Source organism: Sorex fumeus, unplaced genomic scaffold (assembly GCF_029834395.1).
Source record: "Sorex fumeus unplaced genomic scaffold, SorFum_2.1 ptg000265l, whole genome shotgun sequence".
NCBI lineage: Eukaryota > Metazoa > Chordata > Mammalia > Eulipotyphla > Soricidae > Sorex > Sorex fumeus.
This window is the reverse complement of record NW_026606322.1, coordinates 27,935,471-27,956,048: the sequence shown is the minus strand read 5'-3', so window position 1 is coordinate 27,956,048 and position 20,578 is coordinate 27,935,471. Positions and strand designations below refer to the sequence as shown.

Here is a 20,578-nt window from a genome sequence, read left to right as displayed (position 1 = left end):
GTAGTCCAGTGGGTCAGGCATTTGCCCTGCACTCAGCTGGCCCGGGTTCAATCCCCGTATCATCCCTCAAGTTCCACGAGGAGTGATTCCTGAGTGTAGAGCCAGAAGTCAGCTCTGAGTACTGCCAGGTGTGCCCCCACCCCCCAGAATAAAACCAAACCAAGCCAAAACAAACAACCTGGTCATGCCATTTTATTCAGTTTCTCCTATAGTCCGGACATGAGGTGAACGTCCCCAAGACCCTAAGGAAAACAGCCAGTGGGGCTGGCATGTGACTCAGTGACAGAGCACGTACTTGGCACACAGGAGGTATGGGTTCAAGTGTGGGCACCACCCTCACCCCACCCCCATACAGGAAGAGGAAAAGAGCCTGAGCAGTAGCTCCAAGGCCGGAAAGCGTGCTTTTTCACGATCCCTCAGTTCCAGGTCAGGAGTGACCCTCCCATCACTGCCGGGTAGGGTCCCCCCTAAAAAAAGGAACAGGAAGCCGTTACCCAAGGGAAGATTCAGCAGTCTCCGTGTAAGTTCCTGTGCCCGTCCCAGTGCCAGTATCCCAGTTCTTCCTGGAAGGAAACGGGAACCGTCTTGGTAACACTTTCTCCATTCCCTCTGTTTTGCTGGAAACACAGAGCGGGCGGTTTCTCCAGCTCGGGAAGATGCCCTCCGCAGGGGGGTCTCTTAGGTTCAGATGAAACCCAAGGCTGCTGCTAGTGGCTCAGCTGGGGCCATACGGGGGGATAGAGCCCCGCCGGCAGCCAAGAGCATAGTCCCGATTTAGAAGCAAAACTGGCTCTTTATTTTTTTATTTTTATTTTTTCTGAGCGGGGTGAGGGGATACTGTAAAAAGGACAGTGTGCTGGGTAGCCTAACGCAGGGTTTCTGCCAGGAATATTCCAACAGGGCCACAAATGAAAACCGTGTAAAAGGTGGGGGTGAGGCCACTGCACAAGCCTAGAAGACCAACCTCTAGGGGGTGGGCCCCACAGGGAGGAAGCAAGGTCGGAAGGGGGCTGCAGTTTGAATGGTTTTTCCGTTTATACCCAGGGGTTCTCAGGGCTCTGAGCTCAGGGATCACTGCCTGGCAGACTGAGGACCCAGAAGGGGTGTCAAGGATGGAACCCAGGTCGGCCACGTGCAAGGCAAGCGCCTTCCCCTCTGTGCTATGCTCAGCCCAGGGGGCTGCAGTTAGAAAGAAGTTGACAGGGCCAGAGTGATAGCACAGCAGGGAGGGCAGGGAGGACGTTTGCCTTGTACACGCTGGCCAGCCTGGGTTCCATCCCCAGCATCCCATATGGTCTCCCAGCACTACCAGGAGTAATTCCTGAGTGCAGAGCCAGAAGTAACCTGTGAGCATTGCTGGGTGTGACTCAAAAAGAAAAAAAATAAGTTGACAACTGTGCCCTGAGCCATAGAATTTGCTGCCCCTATGTCTTTCACAGCACGACTGTCACTGAATTTATGCCACTTACAAAAAATAAATCAGGGTGTGACAGTTATGTGGTGAAATACCATATTATCTCGGGGTTCTGCAGGGGGAAAGTTCAGGCTAGAGGTGTGGGCGCAGGAGAGCGGCTCCTTCTGGGTTTGGCGCCACACCTGGCGGTGCTTGGGGCTTAACTCCCGGCTCTGTGCTCAGGGCTCACTCCCGGCTCTGTGCTTAGGGATCACTCCCAGCTCTGTACTCGGGGAATACTCCTGGCAGCACTTGGAGGACCATAGGGGGTGTCGGGGATGGAATCCGGGGTCTGCACGTGCCACGCACATGTTCCTGCCCTTAGGGGCCGTATCGCTTACCCCCCAAATGTCCCCTTTTATAAGGACTGGACCCCCAGCATCCACCCTGAGACCTGACCCCTGTTGCCCCTGAAGAGCCAGGGCTTCGTCCCAGGGTTCTGGCCTTCCTCACATGGACTGACCTCACAGTGCTCGGGGCTACTTCTGGCGGGTCTCGGGGCGCCCTGTGTGGTGCTGGGGACCAAACCAGGCTTGGTCATTTGCAAGACAGGTGCCCAACCTGCTATACCATCTTTTTCAGCCCTTGTATTTAAGAAAGAAAGAAAGAAAGAAAGAAAGAAAGAAAGAAAGAAAGAAAGAAAGAAAGAAAGAAAGAAGGAAATTAGGAGCCACCCTTGCAGCGTCCAGGACGCTTGCAGAGGCTGATAATTCAGACATGACGGCACCCGGGCCCTGGGGCCATGCCCAAGTCTCCAGGGGCTATGTGGTGCGGGCATCGGACCCAGGGCCCTGCTCGGACTGCACGTGGACTCCGCCACCCCTACTCACTCTCACTGTGCCCCTCCCTCCCTTCCTCCCTCCCTCTCTGTCTCTGTCTCTGTCTCTGTCTCTCCCCCCCCCCGCCATTCCTCCCCCTCTTCTCCCAATCCCAGTGTGCTACCAGAGGTCAAATTCAGGCTCCACAGGAAGTGCACACTCAGCCCTTTCCATGCCCCCAGATGCAGTGCGTAGGTGGCTGTTAGGAAACGGGAGAATTGGGGAACTGAGCCCTCTGTGGCTTCGGCCTCGGCCTCGGGGGAAGAGCTTCTTCCCTCCTGGCCACCCTCCAAGGGCAGCAGAAAGGGGCCGAGAGGCAGCCGTGTGTTGGGTGGGGATTGAGGGGCCCCACCTCGTGGTGCCAACTCTTCTCCTTCCTTCCCAGTTTCTGGTGAACTGCAAGTATGACTCCGAGGTGCTGAAGGGTCTGGAGCCCTGGACCACATACTGCGTTCGAGTTCAAGCATTTCTTCCCAATTGGAACAAAACTGGGCTATGGAGCCCGCCGGCCTGTGAGCAGACCAAGGACAAGAGTGAGTCCCACGCCCCCTCCCTGTCCAGCTCCAGCTGGCTGGTCACACTGCCTGCCGGGAAGAAGGACTCTGAAGGGGAGGAACCCATGAGCTTCCGTTCCCTGTTTCTTAAAATAAGGACCCCGAGCCGTAGTACAGCAGGGAGGGCGATTTGCCTTGCACCCAGGTTTGATTTCCCCCTCACCCCAACATCCCATACAGTCCGCACCCCATACGGTCCCCCGAGCACTGCCAGGAATGATTCCTGAGTGCAGAGCCAGGAATAAGCCTTGAGCATCAGCGGATGTGGCCCCCAAACAAAAATTAAAAGTACCAAGAGGACTAAAAGGGTGGAGGCACCAGCCTGGCATATTTGACCCCCAGCACTGCATCTTGTCCCCCCAGCCCCGCCAGGACTGATCCCTAAGCAGAGAGCCAGGAGTAGCACAGCCTGCCCCTCCCCCCCACCAGCCCCTCAACTCTTCCCCTCACAAAAAAAAAAAAAATCCATCAGAGGGCAGAAGAGAGCTTGAGAGGCAGAAGCGTGGCTGGACACTGACAGAGCCTCCATGTCTGTGCCCATACATCAGCCCTCCGTGGCAGGGACTGGAGCTCAGCGCAGGGCATGTAACACACACATCTGTGCTCTGGGCTCCCACCCGCCTGCGAAGTAAGAGGAGCAAGATGAAGGCACTATGGGGGCGTTGAAGGGGGCGTTGAATCCTGGCAACGCAAACCTTGCGCACTGGGGCTCAAAGGCAGGGCCTCTCGCCTGCGTGCGGGGCATGGGGTCTCCCACCAAGACACGTCCCCGCAGCCCCCAAACCTGTCCGGAAAGAGAGACCTGGAAGGACTTCCTGAATCCTCACAGAAGCGGGGAGGGAAGGCACTTGCCTTGTACGCAGCCAAACCAGGTTCGACTCTCGGCACCATGTGGTTCCCGTGACCCCTGCCAGGAGTGATCCCTGAGCACAGCCTGGTGTGGCCCCTAAACAAAAACGAACATCAAAATTATCAAGAAGGGGCTGGAGCGATAGCACAGCGGGTAGGGCGTTTGCCTTGCACGTAGCCGACCCAGGTTCGATTCCCAGCATCCCATATGGTCCCCTGAGCACCACCAGGGATTATTCCTGAGTGCAGAGCCAAGAGTGACCCCTGTGCATCGCTGGGTGTGACCCAAAAAGCAAAAACAAACAAACAAAAAACAAAATTATCAAGAAATAAACCTCAGGGCTGGAACTATAGCATAGCGGGAAAGCGCTTGGACTCAGCACTGGTTCTGGCCAGGGTCCACAGGAAACCCTGGTCCCCCAGCAAAGGGGCCTCCTGTCAGTGCCAGCCATGCCAGGGAGAGCCCAGCCACGGGCATTGAACACGTGTGTGCTGAGGGATTTGGGTACATGCCAGAGCAGAGTGTGGTGGAAGTAATACAGGAAGGAGCGTGAGGGGCAGCCCAGGGCAGGGGGCTCCTTCCAGCCAGCTTGGGTGGCCTGTGCTCTCCAGCAAACACTGGAAGACTCAGAGCCCACCCGCCCCCTCGGTCCTCATCCCTGAACCAATCTGCAGCTGGATCAGAGGTCATAGGTAGCTTTTAATTTTTTTTTTCTCCTTTGTATGGGGGTACTCCCAAGTTGTGTTTTAGAGGCCACTCCCAGTGGGCTGGCAGGGATTGTGGGCAGGTGGTGCCTTGAAATTGAACTTGCGAGCTAGTGCAGGTACAACAGGAATCCCCCTGCTCTCAGAGCTGTCTCCTCTGCCCTACACCCCCACCGCCCCCACCCCAGCCCACAGTCCAGTGCTGCATGACCACATGGCCAGGGATGCAGCTGCAACTCATGGGACCATGTGCTACTTCCGCTTTCTCTATCAAAGTGGAAATGGGTTATTTCTCTCACAAACAGACTCTTGTTTGGCAGTGGGGGGTGGAGGTGGTGGTGGGGATTTTGGGGGGGCATACCTTAGGGTGCTCGGAGCTTATTCCTGGCTCTGTGCTCAGGGCTCCCTTCTGGCAGACTCGAGAACCATATGAGGTGCTAGGGATCGAACCTGGGTCAGCCACTTGCAAGGCAGACCCCCTACTCACGGTACTACGCTCTGGCCCCACAAATAGATCTCTTTAAGATGACTTGCTCTTGGGGTAGTGATAGCACAGCGGGGAGGGCATTTGCCTTACATGCGGTCGACCCAGGTTCGATCCCCGGCATCCCATATGGTCCCCTGAGCACCGTCAGGAGTGATTCCTGAGTGCAGAGCCAGGAGTAACCCCTGCGCATTGCTGGGTGTGACCCAAAAAGCAAAAAAACACAGTCACTGTCCTTCCATTGTTCATTTATTTGCTCAAGCGGGCCTAGTAACGTCTCCGTTTTGAGTCTTGTTGTTACTGTGTTTGGCATATTGAATACGTCACGGGTAGCTTGCCAGGTGTTGCCGTGCAGGCTACTCTCAGTAGCTTGCCGGGCTCTCTGAGAGGGGTGGAGGAATCGAACCCGGCTCAGCCTGGCTGGCTGTGCTCAAGGCAAACACCCTACCGCTGTGCTATCGCTCCAGCAAAAGCAAAAAAAAAAAAAAAATGACATTCTCTACCAAAGCATTGGTTTTCTTGGCTGCTCCCAACACCAAATGCTTTGAAAAGTTTTGGTCTGGAAGCGGGTGCTGGGAGCTGGGGCATAGGGAGTTCTGGTTGTTTGTTTGTTTTTGTTTCTTTGGGTGTTTTGTTTTGTTTTCACCTCCAGCAGTGTTTGGGGCTTACTCCCAGCTCTGTACTCAGGGATCACAGTCCCCGCAGGGCTGCCAGGGATGGAACCCAGGTTGCCCAGGCACATGGCAAGCTCCCTTCCCTCTGTCCTGTGGCTCTGGTCCCCCAGGCTGGGCCATTTAAGAGAAGCATGAGGTCCAGGAAGCGCATGTTGTGAAAAGTGGGTGAGAGGGTCTGTTGGTGACCTTGTGGTTGGCAGCTATGCTTGAGGCATTTATTGGACAGGAGGCAGGGGTCCTCTGCTCCCTATGATTCCATTCCCAGGAAAGACTGTCGGGTCCTGGGCTGGGCCATTCCTGAATTGTCCGGGGGTCCCCTACATCTCAGTGGGACAGAGGAAGGGGCTGTCGGTCTGGCAAAGAAAGGTGCCCGCAGAAGAGGCAGCAAATGCTTGACCCGAGGCCTCTGGGAGCCACGTTCGAGCGCAGCCTGGGCTTGGGCGGGGCTCTGGCTGGGAATTTCCACTAGCCTCTGTCCCAGCCCCTGCCTTGGTGTGTGGGCTCCACTGGGGCCCTGAGACCCAGGGCAGGCCCATTCTTTACTTCCAAGAAAAGAACTTGGTCTAAGCCAGGGAGTCCCCTGCTAGCCAAGGAAGTGGGTCAGGTTTCTCTTCTTCCCACCGTGCCCACAGGCAGTCCGGCCAGAACCTGCATCTGGAAAACTTACAGACCACAGCTAGGGGAGGGTGGTGCCGGCGGGTGGGAAAATTGTTGGAAGCCTTTGCAGCCTCCGGCACCTGCCGCCTTAGAAGCCAGGCACCTACATGGGGAACAGATCTCTGCCACCCCCCAAATAGGTCAATGGCGAGGTCCATGAAGTAGAAGGGAGGTTGGCCTTGGAAGGAGATTCTTACAGGAAAGTCTTTGCCTTCAGGATCAGGACACCCTGTGGACCCAGTGCCATGAGACCTGATTCATCACCAGCACCACCACCACACACACCACAGACACACCACACACACACACACACACACATATACACACACGCATGCGCATACACACACACACAAACACACACACACACACACACACACACCTCTTTTCAACTTCCATCTGGAATCTTGGAATCTGCACTTCTGTGTGTCTTGGCTTGACTGAGCCATGAGACCTGATCCATGACGACCACACACACACACACACACACACACACACACACCACTCTTTTCAGCTTCTGTCTGGAATCTGTGTGCCTTGGCTCAACTGAGCCACAGAAACCTGATTCTCCACCACCACTAACACACACACACACCCCTCTTTTCATACACACACACACACACACACACACACACACACACCCCTCTTTTCAACTTCCATCTGGCATCTGCACATCTGTGTGCCTTGCCTTACCACTCGTGTCTGGCCTGGCCATTACCCCTCTTGCCTTCTTCCAGACTCTTCAGGCTCCGGCTGAAAACCACCCATGTCATCAGTAAATCTCCCCTTCCTCTTTTTTCTCTCATGCACCCGACACTGCTCTGATGAGTGGGCACGACCTCTGTAGGGCATAGGCCGATTTCCCGGGCACCCCGGCAAGCTGCGGGCACTGTTTTCAGGGGTTGGGCGGCGAGGGTGAACCGTGAGTTCCTGTCTCCAGCCTCTGTCTCACACCCTCCCGCCACTGTCCCCACAGCCAGTGTGTCCTGGATCATTGCGCTCGTGATCATCGGGGCCTCCGTGTGCGTGGCCCTCCTCCTCCTGGGCTGTTTCGCCCTGCTCTGGTACATCTACAAGAAGACCAAGTACGCCTTCTCCCCCGGGAATCCCCTGCCCCAGCACCTGAAGGAGGTACGTGGATCCGTGGCTTCTGCGGCTTGGGCAAGGAGGGGTCTTTCTGGCAACACAGGGCATCAAATCCTGATTCCTGGGGGTGGGGGGAGGGGTGGAGGTCTGGGGCGCTGGACCAATTTCCAGGAGTTCTGTGGTCCCAGGAAGGAGGCAAAGGCTCGTTCTGGGACTTCTCGCTTTAACCTCAGCATCTGTTTCTCCTCCAAATGTTTCTGTTCTTGCTTCCAGCACCTGAAGGGGTGAGGGAATAAAAGAAATGGTCTGGGATGGGAGAGGAGAGAGAGAGAGAGAGAGAGAGAGAGAGAGAGAGAGAGAGAGAGAGAGAGAAGGAGGAAGAGAGATGAGGGAGGGAAAGAGAGCAGGAAAAAGGAAGAGCACTGATTTCTCAGATGTGGAACCAGGAGGGCCCCCTGGAGGTGGAGGCTGTGAATCTAAAGCTTTAGGGAGCTTGGGGGGGGGGGTCCCTTAGAGAGCGAGCACCTGGCAGCTCAGGGGCAAACACCAAAGAAGGTGGGGTGAGAGCTGTTTCAGGAGCTCCCCTCTGTGCTCAGCTCTGACAACTAGATGAGAGCCCCCACACACACCCCACGAGGGCTTGCTGCTTCTGGGTATTCGGCTTCCCCACCCCCACCTCCAGGTGTGGGAGTGGGGTGACTGTCTTAAATGGTAATTTCACATCTAAGGTTTTTCGAGCTTTTTTTTTTTTTGAAGCTGTTGGGTCACGCCCGGCAATGTTCAGGATGGACTCCTGGCTCTGTGCTCAGGGATCACTCCCGGAGGGGTTTGGGGAACCATGTGGGATGCTGGGGACTGAACCCAAGTCAGCTGCGTGCAAGGCAAGTGCCCTCGCCGCTGTCCTGTCCCTCCAGCCCCCCTGACTAAGGTTTTGAGGGCCTCTCCCCCGCCCCCATCCGTCCAGCCAGGAGTTCTCTCTGCACACCCAGGAAACAGGGAAGGGGCATCTTATGCAACTAACCCTGCCCTCCTATCACTCCCCTCCCCCCCACAGTTTCTGGGCTACCCTCACAGCCCGCTCCTGTTCTTCACCTTCACGCCCTCCGACGAGAACGAAGTCTTCGACAAGCTGAGCGTGGTGATGAGCAGTGTACCTGTGCCCGCCAGTGGCCCGAGTCCCACAGAGCCCTCCGAGGAGGACACCCAGGCCAGAGGACATACCGACCCTCTGCTCATCTCCACCCCGGAGCCCAACCAGACGCACATGAGGTCCGAGACCACCTGAACCCAGACTCACTGCCCCCACCCCCCCCCCCCCACCACCACCACCACCACACACTCCTGGATCCAGAACTTATCGGGGCCCAGGGCAACGGTTAAAAATATCAAATACCGAAACCCTACGTTGGAAAGACTCGGCCGGGCAGAAATCGCCCATCCCGGGACCTTGCTGCTTTGTGAAGGCCTTAACTTAAAGGATTACTCCTCCCCGGGCACTGTGACTTTTGTTATTGTTATTCCAGCCACATTAATGTTAAGGAATACATCTTCATTGCCCGAAGCCAAAGTGTTTCAGATGAGCCCTGGACCGCGATTGGACCTCGATAGCTGCTCCATCCCACTGGACTGCTGAGAGAGAGGGGTTGGGGAAGGCGCTGGCCGCCACTGTGGGGACACGGGCCCAGGAACTCTCGGGGATGCTGGGGACAGATTTATTTTTCTACTGCCTGTTGTTTTATAAAGTGTCTGTGTTCTCTACTGTGTGCAGACTTAGCGGTGCCAAGACTGTGTGTGGTTGGCACCCGCAGTGGCTCTCACATGGGCACAGGGGGCTGGTTCCCTCTGCCCATTCATTCATTCATGGGTCGGTACGTGGCGTGGGCAGAAGGTCTCAGCGTGGTTCTCAAACCTTCCCTGCGAGTCTGTGATTATTTCGGAATTCAGCATTTGAGATGATGAAGGAGGAAAACAATCCGAATCTAGGGCCCTGTGGCCAGTCATTCGCAGAATTGATATTTAGGTCTCGCAATCCCTATAGAAACTTACCAGGTGTATGATGGGGGTCACGGGATAGGGGTGGTTTTTTGGTTGGCTGCTTTTTTAGTTTGGGGCCTCACCCAGTGGTGCTCAGGGCTCACTCCTGGCGGGCTCAAGGGACCATATGGGATGATGCGGATCAACTCCAGGTCAGCCACATGCAAGCCAAACGCCCTGCCCACTCTTGTTTGCTCATCCTGTCCCACTCACCTGCCCTCCCTCGCCCCCCAGCAATACCACTAATGAATTTGCTTCTTGCCCGAGTAATTTTTCCCCTAATAGCTCGGTTTCACTCTCAACCACCTCCTCGGGAGTGAAACCCGCCCACATCCCAGGCATGATCAGTTCTAAAGGGGCACTGTACTTGTTGGCCCCCAAAGCACTTGGCCCTTTAACATCGAGAATGAGGCATCCATTTCTCACTTGATAGCTTTACAGAATTAGCCATTGCTCAAAAGGAGAGAGAAAGGTTCCACATAGTGAGGTAGAGGGAAACGTGAGGAAGGAAAATGTGAGAGGTTAAGAGAATACACAGCCAGGGAGATCAAACAGCAGGTAAGACGCTTGCTTTGCTTGTGGCAGCTGGTCTGGGTTCAATCCCCAGCACCCCAAAGCATCCCCCAAGCCCTGCCCAGACTACAGTTGGATGGGAAGGAAGGAAAGAGAAAGGAGGAAAATAAGGAAGCAGAAAGGAGGGAGGGAAGGAGAGTGAAGACAATATGGCAAAAGCAGTATTCGATATCTGCTTTGTTTTGCTGGGGGGTGGGGGCACTCCTGGAATGCTCAGGACTTTCTCCTGCTCTGCACTCAGGGGTCACTCCTGGTGGGTCTCGGGGGATCATGTGGGGTGCCGGGGATTGAACCCGGGTCAGTGACATGCCAGGCAAGCACACAATCCACCGAACTATCCTCCCCACCCAGTATTTGAACATTTGGAAAGATAACGACCCATCAAGACACAGTCTGCAGGGGTTGGAACCATAGCACAGTGGGTAGGGCGTTTGCCTTGCATGCAGGCGACCCGCGTTTGATTCCCAGCATCCCATAGGGTCCCCTGAGCACGGCCAGGAGTAACCCCTGCACATTGCTGGGTGTGACCCAAAAAGCAAAACAAAAAGACAGTCTGCAAATCCCGGAGACAGAGCAAAGCCCCAGCTGACTAACAGGAAGAAATGCCATTGGCATGGACCACAGGACATCAGTAAAAGACATGTAGGTGACTTTTCAATATTTGGGGGGGGGGGGGGGGGGGCAGTGCCCAGAGGGCTGTCCTGCTGTCCTGCCAGTTCTGGGGCCCAAGGGTGCCGGAAACCACCACGGCCACACCCGGCCCTGCTGAGTGGGGGGAGGGGGGGACATGCAGGGCAGGGACTGACCTGGCACCCAGCACCCCCTGCCCCCTTCCTGACCCTCCCATCTCCAAGCTGCTCATTGGGCTGGTTTCCCATTCACCTCGATTGAGGGGCTTTGAGCGCCCCCTCGGTCAGAGGCGTCTCCCTCTAGTAGCTTTGCTTTCCTGCCTCTAGCCTGGCACGGGACAGCGGGGGCAGCCCCACACACACTGGCACTTGGAGGGCCAGAGCTAGTGAAGGAAGCGAGCACTTGCCTTGCAGTGCCACCTAAGGTCCCCTGGAACCCCAGCAGGAGTGATCCCTGAGCACAGAGCCAGGAATAGACCCTTAGCACCACCAGGTGTGGCCCAAACTGCTGTCTTCAGCCCCCCAAAAAGCAACCCTTTGTGGCCACCTGGAAGGCTGGAACAATTGATGGCCTCCCGGCCTTTTCTCTATGAAGTGAGAATCGGGTCTGCAGCAGGGGCTGCTCTGCTCTTTCCTCCTCTCCTGAGGAGAAAGATCTCTGAGAGGCAAGTTCCCACAATGGATCTCAGCCCTGGGAGGAAGCAAAAGGAGAAATCCCCAAGGCAGATTTTTTTCTGCCAATCCTGTATTTCTCTACGCGCCCCTCCCCCCAAAAAAAACAATACTGCCCCCATCAAACAGGCCTGTATTATTTACTTATAAAGGTATAATTTTTTAAAAGCTTCACATAATGTTTGCACTCTACTCTTTTTTTTTTCTCTTTGGGTCACACCCAGAGGTGCACCGCGGTTACTCCTGGCTCATGCACTCAGGAATTACTCCTGGCGGTGCTCGGGGAACCATATGGGATGCTGGGAATCGAACCCGGGTCGACCACGTGCAAGGCAAACGTCCTACCCGCTGTGCTACTGCTCCAGCCCCTTCACTCTACTCTTTTGCTCCCAGATTTGGCACAAAATCAAGAGATGGCAATGTGAAATAATAAATGCATGGCTGGCTGCTTTGCCAGCAGTAATAGAAAGCAAAAAGTGATAGAATTCATGCCAAGTGCAGCATAAGTCTTTGCCAACTTAGATTGTATAAACTACAAAAATTAGAAAAGAGAAAAAGTTTAGGGACTGGAGACATAGTACAGTGGGTAGGGCACTTGCCTTGCACACAGCCAGTCCTGGTTCAATGGCCAGCAGCATATAGGGTCTCCCGAGCCCCCAGGAGTGACCCCTGAGTGCAGAGCCAGCAGTAAGCCCTGAGTACTTCCGGGAATGACACCCCTCCCTCCCCCACCACCAAAAAAATTCTTGCTCTAGTAGACAACATGGGGGAGCCTCAGGGTAGGCCCACTGAACCGCAGGCAGTGACCCCCAGACTTCTAGCACTGGACCACTGGTGACCTCATAAGAACAACAAAGCCTCTTCCAGGAAAAGATCAAATAAATCAAAAGTTGAGAGCATTTGACATCAAAAGGCCTTTGTGGGCTAACGATCTGAAGAAACTATTTTAAGTGACCGGATGACTTTTCCAGATGGAATACACGACATGGAAGAAGATACAGGAAAGAAACCTAAGTATGTGAGTAAATCTTAACAAACATTGTATAAAACCTTAGTAAGAATATAACCAGGATGGGGCTGGAGCCATAGTATAGGGCGTTTGCCCTGCACACGGCTGACCCGAGTTCCATCCCCAACATCCCATATGGTCCCTCAAACACGACCAGGAGTGATTCCTGAATGCAGAGTCAGGTGTAACCCCTGAGCATCGCTGGGTATGACCCAAAAAGAAAAAAAAAAGAATCTAACCAGAGTTGAAAACTCAGCAGCTGGCAGGGCATTTGCCTAGCACAACCCCAACCCAGGTTCAGTCCCTGGCATCCCATATGGCCCCCTAAGTCCTCCAGGAGTGATCCCTGAGAGCAGAGCTAGGAACACACACTGAGTACCACCATATATATCTGATAGGGAATGGGGTATTTGCAGCTGGCGGAAGAGAACAAAAACAGAAATTCCTAAGTGTGTCATCTTGCAAAGCAGGGTCTGGACCATGTCAAGCCATGAGGACACTCCCAGCTTACCGAGGTTATAACACAAGACTCAGACTCCGTCAAGTTCATCCTGAATGCACTCCATGGTCATGTCTCGTCCCCCTGACTCAGCTGCCCCTTGGCCGCTTCTGCACCCCAGGGTTTGCCTGCTCCAAGTGAGCCTGTTTGAAGCATGGGCAGGCTGTATCTTCCTTCCTCATCAGTACTCCACAGCACCACATCAGGACAACCTCCCAGGACCACAACCAACATACCCCAGGTACCGCGGTAACCACCACCAGGAATTTTCCCTGGCTGCTTCCTCTTGCCACCCTAAACTCTGTGTAAAAAAAACAGTGTCTAGGGGCTGGAGCGATAGCACAGCAGGTAGGGTGTTTGCCTTGCATGTGGCCGACCTGGGTTTGGTTCCCAGAATCCCACATGGTCCCCTGAGCACTGCCAGGAGTAATTCCTGAGTGCATGAGCCAGGAAAACCTCTGTGCATCGCCAGGTGAGACCCCCCACCAAAAAAAAAAAAAAAAAAGCAGTGTCTAGAAGTAAGGTTTTTTTAAAGAAAACAATCAATGGATGGCATTTGCCAAATAAAGTGACAGGAGGTTTACTCTCGAGGAGGTTCCTGTTTGTAAATTGAGGCGAAGCTCATTTATAACATGATGTTTTTGTTTTTGTTTTTAATTTGCAGAAATTTCTCCAGCACTGTCTCAGCCCAACTTCCTGGAGGTTTCAGGTGTGCTGGGTCCAGTTTGGCCACTCAATGTTTGAAAATTTCCTGTTGCATCACTCTATGGCCTGTCACCCCCAAAAGTTTACTTTACTCCCTCCACCACACACCGGACCCCCTGACCCAGTCCTCTCCCCCTTCACCACTCCACCACTGCTCTGTTCTTAGGAGCTGCTCTGTCCGACCCGTGTTTGGCATCTGTACCATCCAAATAAGTGTGAAATCTTCTGTGATGTCTTCTTCCATCTGATTGATTTGGCTCAGCAACATCCAATCCCGAGGGGAAGCTCTTGTTTTCAATGAGTGGACGTGATTGTGGCGATCCACGGTGCAGGGAGGCTTCCGGGAAGTTGGGCTGAGACAGTGCTGGTGAAATTGCTGCAAATTAAAAAAGAAAAGAAAAAACAGCAAACCTTTAAACAGCTAGTCACCTTCCCTCGGCACCTCTGGGTTTCGCAGTTTCAGCCCCGAGCACAGCCAGATGTGGGCCCCCAAGACAAAAGAGAAGTAACTAGCTAGCTTGACTGAGTTATAATTTGGAGTCATACAATCCATCCATTTAAAATCTGCAGTCTCTGGGGATCAGAGCAAGGATAGCACAGCGGAGGGTGTTGGCCTTGCACGCAACCAACCCAGGTTTGATCCCCGGCATCCCAGATGGTCCCCTGAGTAATTCCTGAAGGCAGGAATAATTCCTGAAAGCAGAGCTAGGAGTAACCCTTGAACATCGCTGGGTGTGACCCCAAAACAAACAAAAAACAAAAAGTATGTGGTAGCCACTAGCAGCTCTCTGGCACAGCCATGGCTCCAGAAACACAAGGACTTAATGCAGAGCCAAGCAGCTTGCAGCAGAAAAGTGAATGGACTATGCCTTAATCCACACCACCATGCCTGCCCGGAGGGGAAAGGATGTTAGTCCCTTCCGCCTTTTTCCCTCTGGAAAGAAAGATGGCAGCCGCTTGGAAGCTTTGTGGAAAGCCAGGTATGAGCCGATCGTGATGGGGCGACTGAAACCTCGTGGGAAGGGGGGTGTTCCCGGCTCATCCTTCACACCCTACCGAGGTCACGAGTTGTCCCCCACGAGCAGCTCTCCGGCACGGCCATTGCTCCGGAGCACAGAAACCAATCTCATAACTATCTGACTCTCAGCAGAAATACTTCCAGGGTTAATAAGTAAAATACCAGAAATCCAAAATTACGCGGCGGCTATCGTGGCCGCGCGACATCATTTGATTCTTGTGACCAGCTGTAGAAAACAAATTGTTTCACAATGCCTTTTCAGCATGTCTGTTTTGGGGGTGTAAACTCTAAATAATAATGGCGCATCTTTTGTCGAAGCAATGAATCTAGTCAAAGTACATAGAGTGTTGACTAGAATTCATCTGTCTCACATGCATTAGGAGGGTTGGGAGGGGTTATTGGGGTTCTTCGTGGTGAAAAATAAGTATTGGTAAAAGGAAATGTGTTTGATATTTGCATGACTGAGACTTAAACCTGAAAGCTTTGTAACTTTTCCCACGGTGATTCAATAAATACCACATACTTTTTTTTTTTGCTTTTTGGGTCACACCCGGCGGTGCTCAGGGGTTATTCCTGGTTCTGCACTCAGGAGTCACTCCTGGCGCTGCTCAGGGGACCATATGGGTTGCTGGGAATCGAACCCAGGTCGGCCGCGTGCAAGGCAAACGCCCTACCCACTGTGCTATCTCTCCAGCCCTCCCACATACTTTTTTTAAAAAAGTATGTGGTAATATAAAAAATTAAGTCTACAGTCTCCATGCACACGAGACTGTCCCCACCACTCATTAACAATCTCTCCCCATTTCCCTCTCTTATGCCCAGCCCTCAGCAACCCGAATCTGTCTCCCTTGATAGGAGCATTTCCTGTCAGTGGAAGGATATGGGCATCCCTTGCAACTGGCTTCTTTCCCTCAGCATTGTGTTATGTACAGCCCATGCAGGAGCCAGAGAGATCATACAGCAGGTGAGGCACTTGCTTTGAAAACAGCTGAGCCCCGCTCGGTCACTGGCACTGCTCAGGGTCCTCCAGAAATAATCTCTGAACACAGAACCAAGAACAAGTCTTGAGCACCACTAAGTGTGAGCCAACTTTTACCCACCAAAACAAAGGGCATTTGGCTTCAGCTCTCGCCACACTTGCTTTGCTCTCTGGCTACTCTGTGGTGCGGCTAATCCTGGTTCACTTCTCCTTTCATCCACTGGTGGACAGATGGGCTGTTCCCACATTCCTTCCCCATTCCTTCTCCTCCTTGCTGCCATTAGCTTGCTTTGTTGTTTGGTTGGGTTTGGGGGGCCACATGCAGTATGCTCAGAGGTTGCTCTTGGCTCTGCACTCGGGAATCACTCCCGGCTGGCTCAGGGAACTGTATGAGGTGCCAGGCATCAAACTTGACTCAGCCACAGGCAAGGCAAGCACCCACTCTCTGTATTATCTCTCCAGCCCTATGTTGCTACGATTGTTGCCATGGCCGGGACTTATACCCTTAGTAGAGCTGCTCACCAGTTGTTGTGTTGAGTTGTGATGCTCACACATGCCTGGCTGAGTCCCAGTCACACGCTGAGTGGTGGTACCAGGGGTCCCACTCTGCAGAGCCTCTGGGAATCCACTCTGGTGTGTGTGTGGGGGGGGGGGGGGGCAGGGGAGGCAGCCCTGGGGATTGAACTCAGAGCCTCACACTCACAAGGAAGACACTTGCATCCTCAGAGCCACCCCCAAATATCCTGTTTCCACTTTTTGGTCTCCTTTTTAGGTAATTTCGCTTGCTGTAAACATTTGCACACATGCTTTTGTGTGGATTTATGTCTTTGGTTCTCTTGGATTTGTTCCCAGGAGCGGAATTGCTGGGTCATAGGGTCATTTTATGCTGACCTGTTGGAGAAAACACCATATTGCTTTTCCAGACTTTGTGAATTCTTTTCACACAGCCTGTCTCATCTGTCAGCTTAAGACTGGAGGCTAGAGTGGGGGGAAGGCTCGTACTCTTTTCTATCCTTCTGTTGTAGAAACAACAAAGTGTTTGCTGAGATTTCTGCCAACTTAACGGTCCGACTCCTCTCAGCCCATCTTCCTCAGTCCACTCATAATCCTGACACTTCCTGAGAAGTGGAGAAATATTTCCTAGCAAAGATGTCTGGGCTTTTATTCCCCACCCTATCTCTGAACTACTCTGTGTTACCTCTTCCCTAAGTAGCTCTTAGCTCTGGTTATTTCTGCTATGAGCGTTTGACTGGTTCGAGCTGTCAGGACTTTCCTAGGTGAGCTCCAAATCTTCTATTTCCTCAATGAAAGAAAGTGCCAAGAGGGATAGACAAGAGGATTCTTGGGGTACAGACCTGGAGATCGAGGCACAGAGTGGGGAGAGGAAAGAAGGGAGGTCCCAAGAACTGAATCCAGTGGGTTCACAAAGTAGATCCTCTTACTTCTCCGAAAGGACAGAGGATAAACCGCCAAAAAGGAGAATGGCTGATGGGCAGCCTCAGCAGGTGAGTGTTGGAGAAAACTCCCCACTGGCCTTTTCAGCTCTGAGCCTCCATCCCCAGGAATTTCCCTTGAATCCTCCTTAGGCTGTGACTAAGGGGGCGCCAGACATCAAAGGGTGATGCCAAGGGTGAGTCCCTAGCACACTTCCTCTCCACCCCCTCCCCCAGCCTCCTTATCTCCTGCTCCAGGGACTCATTGCTCCAAGGTCAAGTTTTTCATGTTTTGTCACCTGGAGTTGAGGGCTGTTCCCACGGTCCCTCTACACTGCTAACTTCAGGCTTTGATTTTCCCCAGAAGCGCCTTCTCCTACAGGCCTTTCCTGCCAAACCAGATTCTGGTGGCCAAGCCCGGGACAAAAATAGCCCGTGAACACTTTGGCTTCCTCCTGCTTCTCCTGTTTTGTTTTCTTTTGTTTTGTTTAGGGGCTGCACCTGACTTTGTTCCAGGCTTACTCCTGGCTGTCACTCAGGGATCATTTCTAGGGAGGTGCCATCTGGGGTGCCAGGGATCAAGCCTGGGTCAGTCTCATGCATGGAAAGCATCCTACCCACTTTCCTATCACTCCAGCCCCACATATTTTTTTTTTCCTTCCTGTTTCTCCTTTCAAGGGATAGACTTTGCCTTTTTCTTCCTGGTTCTCTCAAAATCTTGGCCCTGAGAGATTCTTGGCCCATTCTGGGCCAGCTCCTTTGTTGGCACTGTTAAAAGGTTGCAGTCTTGGGCTAGGCACCCACTTTGAGTCTTAACAATGGAGCTCTCCGGGGTGCGAGACACGTGCTTAAAGTAGACTATAGACGGAACACAACACGATGGCTACTCAATACCTCTATTGCAAACCACAACACCCTAAAGGAAAGAGAGAGCAAAAGGGAATGCCATGCCACAAAAGTGGGGTGGGGAGGGGGGGAGGGTTGAGATGGGGGGTGGGAGGGCTACTGGGATGATTGGTGGTGGAGAATGGGCACTAGTGGAGGGATTGGTACTCGATCATTGTATAACTGAAACCCAAGGACGAAAGTTTGTAAGTCCACAACTGTACCTCATGGTGTTTCATTAATAAATAAATAAATAAATAAAATGCACAGTTCCTCTTCTAAGTTGACAGTTTTTGCCTGATAAAGATTTTCACTCATTAAAATATCCTCTCCTTGGGGAGATGCATGTCGAAAGTAGACTATGGACTGAACATGTTTGCCACTCAATGCTTCTTTTGCAGACCACAACACCCAAAAGGAGAGAGAGAACACAGGGGATTGCCCTGCCACAGAGACAGGGGGGATGGGGGGATGGGGGTGGGAGGGATATTATCCATGGTGGTGGAAAATGGGCACTGGTGGAGGGATGGGTATCTGATCATTGTATAATTGAAACCAAAGCACAAATAATTGTAAATCTACAACTGTAAAAAAAAAAATAAAATAAAATAAAGGGGAAGAAAAAAGCAAAAAAAAAAAATCCTCTCCTTGCTGTGTGAAGACACTGTGTTTGCTTGACAGTATAAAGTCTTGCTCAAGGCTGCATGGAACTTGGTACCACACATTCATTCCTGAGCAAGGACATTGCTGGGCTGACTGCCTCCTACCTTCCGGCAGAGCTCCCTAATCCAGACCATGCTCAGACTAGGGTGGGTGCTAAGAGCCTGCCATGCACATTGTTCTATCCAAGAACTGTGAGAACCCAGAGGCCCCTTAGAGCAAAGGCAAAACCTCGTTTCTTGGCTTTGATGCAATTCACATCTGAGAACCCAGAACTGTACCCGGGAAGCTGGAGAAGTGACACTGAATAAGAGAATGACAACCTACCAAAAATGATCTCGATCCCAAAAAGAGACAAAAAATATATAAAAAAACATTCAGAAAACTATAAGGCATTCTGATCATTTCTGATTCACTAGGGAAATAATCAATCTCTCAGGCAGAAGAGATAGTACAGAGTCTATGGTACTTGCCCTGCACACAGAGGGCCAGCTTCAATCCCTTGCACCACAGTGGGTCCCCTGAGCCCCGCTAGGGGTCACTCCTGAGCACAGAGTCAAGAACAGTCCCTGAGCATCTCTGAATGTGACCCAACCTCCCAAAAAATCAATTTATCCAGGATGGGTGATAAGTCAACTGAATAGTTTAGAATAGTGACCACTTGACAGGGGTGTATGGTGAGGGCACTTATATTGTGAATTAGTGAGATGCTACAGATCCAGTGTTCCTTACCTGCCTCCCTTCCTAATGATGTTCCTTAAAATGATCACCATGAAAAGGTGGAGGGTGGGGGGAGGTTGATAGAAGAATTTGGGATGCATTTGCTAAACAGAAATTATTTGTAAACATATTTTTAATGCTTTTCAGAATATAACCAATATGAACATTGAAGTGACAATTCCCCGAGCAGGCACATAATATGTATTATCTGTAGACATTTGATGATAAGATTTGGGAGGTATAGATAAGATACAGCCACGTAACACATTATAAGACACTTTATAAGACAATTCCTACCCATTTTCCACTATTACTATACCATATCTGATGGGGTTCAGACAGTAGGCAACAAATCATCGGGAAAAATATATAAATATATGCCTCTCAGAGAGCCCGGCAAGCTACCGAAAGAATCCTGCCTGCATAGGCAGAGACTGGCAAGCTCCCTGTGGCATATTCAACGTGCCAAATACAGTAACGACAACAGGTCTCATTCCCCTGACACTGAAAGAGCCTCCAATTGGTGGAAAAAGACGAGTAAGAAGAGACTGCTTCTCAGGGCTGCTTTTGGAAAACAGTATGGACGATTTTCAAAAAATTAGAAATTGAGCTCCCATTTGACCCAGCAATACCACTCCTGGGAACAAATCCCAGAGAGGCAAAAAAAGTATAGTCGAAGTGACATCTGCATTTGTTTGTTCATTGCAGCACTGTTTACAATAGCCAGAATCTGGAAAAAAAAACCTGAGTGCCCGAGAACAGATAATTGGTTAAAGAAATTTTGGTACATCTACACAATGGAGTACTATGTAGCTGTTAGAAAAGATGAGGTCATGAAATTTACATGCAAGTGGTACTACATGGAAAGTATCATGCTAAGCAAAATGAGTCAGAAAGAGAGGGACAGATATAGAAAGATTGCATTCATCTGGGAAACATAAAGTAACAAAATAGGAGACTAACACCCAGGAATAACTGAAATAAGTACCAGGAGGTTTATTCCATGGCTTGGAGGCCAGCCACACATGCTAGGGGAAAAGGCAGCTCAGATAGAGAAGGGAGCACCAAATAAAGGGTGTTGGGAGGATCCTCCCAGGATGGGAGACGCATGCTGAACATGATTGCCACTCAATGCCTCTTTTGCAAACCACAGTACCCAAAAAGAGAGAGAGAACAAAAGGAAATGCCCTGCCACAGAGGCAGGGTGGGATGGGGGCATGGGGGAGGGGAGGGATACTGGGATCATTGGTGGTGGAGAATGGGCACTGGTGGAGGGATGGGTACTCGAACATTGTATAATTGAAACCCAAGCACAAAAATTTGTAAGTCTACAACTGTACCTCATGGTGTTTCAATAATAAAAAATTTTTAAAATTTTTTAAAAAAAAAAATCTTCTTACAAATAAATAAATAAATAAAATTTCAGGGCTGGGAGGAATAGAGACATTACTGACGCTGCTCAAGTAATTGGATGATCAACGGGAT

General features: G+C 51.9%; 1 protein-coding gene across 1 annotated transcript in view; it reads left to right on the top strand.

The window, feature by feature from the left end:
* LOC130018463 (interleukin-10 receptor subunit beta-like) overlaps window positions 1–8,562 on the top strand; it is a 60,293-nt gene extending 51,731 nt beyond the window's left edge. The window contains exons 12-14 of the mRNA XM_056109157.1: window positions 2,657–2,804; window positions 7,168–7,322; window positions 8,332–8,562. Of these exons, the coding sequence (XP_055965132.1) occupies window positions 2,657–2,804; window positions 7,168–7,322; window positions 8,332–8,562 (534 nt within the window). The remainder of the gene's footprint in view (window positions 1–2,656; window positions 2,805–7,167; window positions 7,323–8,331) is intronic.
* Window positions 8,563–20,578: the final 12,016 nt, after the last annotated feature.